Here is a 2772-nt window from a genome sequence, read left to right as displayed (position 1 = left end):
TATTTTTTTTAAGATAAATAAATAAAATAAATTTACTTTAATAATATTTTATGTTAAAATTAGAATAATTCAAAAAATTAATTAATTAATTGTTTATTAATTAATTAATTTTTCTTTATTTATTAATTAATTTTTCGGTATTTATTAATTAATTAATTTTTTTTGACTATTATTTTTTTTAATTAAGTACTGTTGTATTCTATGATATTTGTCGGTGGATTGAAAAATATAGATTATTTATTTATAATCATTCAATTCTATACATCAATGGTACCCATAGTAGTTATAGTTGACCGTTATTATTATGATCATCATTATTGGTATTATATAATTATGATTATTATACATGAGATAATTTTTAGACTAACCACTCATTACTGGAACGGTATATTAGTACGTGAATTAGTATAGCAATCTCAACCAACATTGTCTATGAAACAAAAAATTATATTTAAAAAAAAAATATTTATTATAAAATTTTATAATCAATATTTAAAAATAATAAAAATATTTAGTTAAGTATATGCTAATAAAAATTATATAACATCATAGAGAACACTATATCTAACTACAATATAATTAATTACATAATTAAAATTGTAAATCAAATTATGATCAATTTTACAGTTTTTTTAAATGTATTAAATTAAAATATTAATATTAATTTAATGAATAATAATTTAAACAATTTGATTTTTTTTAAAAAGTAAATAATAATTATTTAATGTTATCAAAAAAATTAATTAATGTATAACTTATATTAATTAAATTAACAAAAATAAAATTTGTAAAAACAAAGTAATTTAACTATTGATGAATAAAATATTAGCAAATTTAATAAAAAGTATTTGAAATTTTTTTCATTTTTATTTATTATAATAAAATAAAATTTAAATAAATTTCATATTATTAATTACTAAAATAATTATAAATCATTTCTAATTAAGTGTAATTTACAATAAAATAGTGAATTATTCTAATATTTAATATATATATATAATTATTATTAATTTAGAAATATTAAAAAACAAATTATTATTAAAAGTATGTAAACATTTTATAAATATTTGTTTTGCGATTAAAAGTATTTTATTGTAATTTAAGTAAATGAAAAAAAATATTTGTTTAAAATAAATGTTTAAATACGTGACATTTCTAAATTTAAAACCTTATTATTTACAAAATTATTTTTATTATTTTATAAATAAAATTTGAGTTATTTTTTCTAAATAACTTATTATAAAATAATATAATATTAAAAGGTAAACATTAGTGACATTTTAATTTCTACCAAAAAAAATATTTTTTTTTAGTTTTATTTATATACTGTATATAAATTCAAAAAATAATTTTAGCTAATTATTGATTTATATAATAAAAAAATTATCAAATTATAAAAAAGGTATTGAATATTAAAAAATTATTAAATACAGTATATTATTATAATTTATTTTTTTTAAAGTAATTCATTACTTAATATAAAAAGATGACTAATGCCTACCTGTCCAGTAAACTACCGATACTATTGGTAATAGTAGTTATTATTGGTTTTAGGCAGCAATCAGTAGTAAACGGTATCAAATTGTTTGGTCTTTACCGTGACATAGATAAGCTTGAAAGTGACCAGTGTTTCAAAAAATCTGAATTAGGACTATTGTATTGTGTTTTAGAGCAATATAAATGCAAACATGTCGGAAATTCAAACTACCTGTGCTGCCTATATTGGACTATATTTGATTGTGCCATACAAGTGTCAAAGGTTTTATTTTTTATTATTAAAATTATATTTATTTATTTTCAAAAATTTTAATAACTTAACAATTAATTTTTAAAAATAAAGACAATATTTAAATTAATATTTTTATTTATTTTAAATGTTTATTTATTTAAGTTTATTGATTTTTCAAAATATTTTATTTATTATTTTTTTTATTATTGTGTTTATTTATTATGTATGTACAGTATATACAGTTATAGACTAATATTTATTAGTTTTTGTAAATTTGATTAATTTACATGATTAAATTTTAATATTTCATAATTAATTAAAAAACAATAATAAAAAATATAGAAAAAATTTTATATTTATATAAAATTTGTTTATATAGAATATTTTTCTAATTATATTTTTTATTAAAAAAACTATTTAATCACTTAATTTATTTTATATAAAAATTTTTTATTTTTAAAATAAGGCTGTCTGTAAACACCGTGAACAAACAACAATGATAAAGTTGCTTGATGAAGTCAAAAATGATTTAGATGCTAAAGTGTGCAAGGCCAATCCATTTAGTAATCGGAAAAAAGATTGCTCAACAATTTTTTACTTAAATTAAATAATTAATTAATTTATATATTTTTTTAAATGCTATTTAAATGCTTGATTTTTATGCAAAATGTATTAATTTATATTTTATTATTTAATATATATATATATAATATTAATTTAAATCAATAAAATTATTTAATAAAAACTTTATTTAATTAATTTTAAATAAAAATTGTAATATTATACTAATTAATTTAATCAAAAAATTAATATAATATAATTGTATTTTAAATTTAAGTTATTTATTTAATAAACATTGTTAAAAAAAACTAAAATCATAGATAATTTTTTTTTGTGAAAACACTTAAATAAATTATAATAATTTTTAGTAAACATTATATACAATATATATATAAATAATTTATAGTTTTTAAAATAAAAATTTAATTATATATACAATAATTTGATTAAACAGATGAATAACTTAAATGTTGTTTATATGG

The 2772-nt window shown here is 14.4% G+C and overlaps 1 protein-coding gene across 1 annotated transcript; it reads left to right on the top strand.

Annotated features, from left to right (window-relative positions):
- Positions 1-1364: 1364 nt before the first annotated feature.
- LOC128951582 (uncharacterized) lies at positions 1365-2336 on the top strand. Its single transcript, XM_054296829.1, has 4 exons — positions 1365-1402; positions 1463-1574; positions 1671-1759; positions 2196-2336. The coding sequence occupies exons 2-4, from the start codon at positions 1487-1489 to the stop codon at positions 2334-2336; spliced, it is 318 nt and encodes a 105-aa protein (XP_054152804.1). The 5' UTR covers positions 1365-1402; positions 1463-1486.
- The last annotated feature ends 436 nt before the right edge of the window (positions 2337-2772 follow it).

This window comes from Oppia nitens, unplaced genomic scaffold (assembly GCF_028296485.1).
Source record: "Oppia nitens isolate AA-2021 unplaced genomic scaffold, nextdenovo-longstitch-racon4-pilon3 scaffold1_pilon_pilon_pilon, whole genome shotgun sequence".
Classification (NCBI taxonomy): domain Eukaryota; kingdom Metazoa; phylum Arthropoda; class Arachnida; order Sarcoptiformes; family Oppiidae; genus Oppia; species Oppia nitens.
The sequence above is the reverse complement of the archived record's forward strand: the minus strand, read 5'-3'. Positions and strand labels throughout refer to the sequence as shown.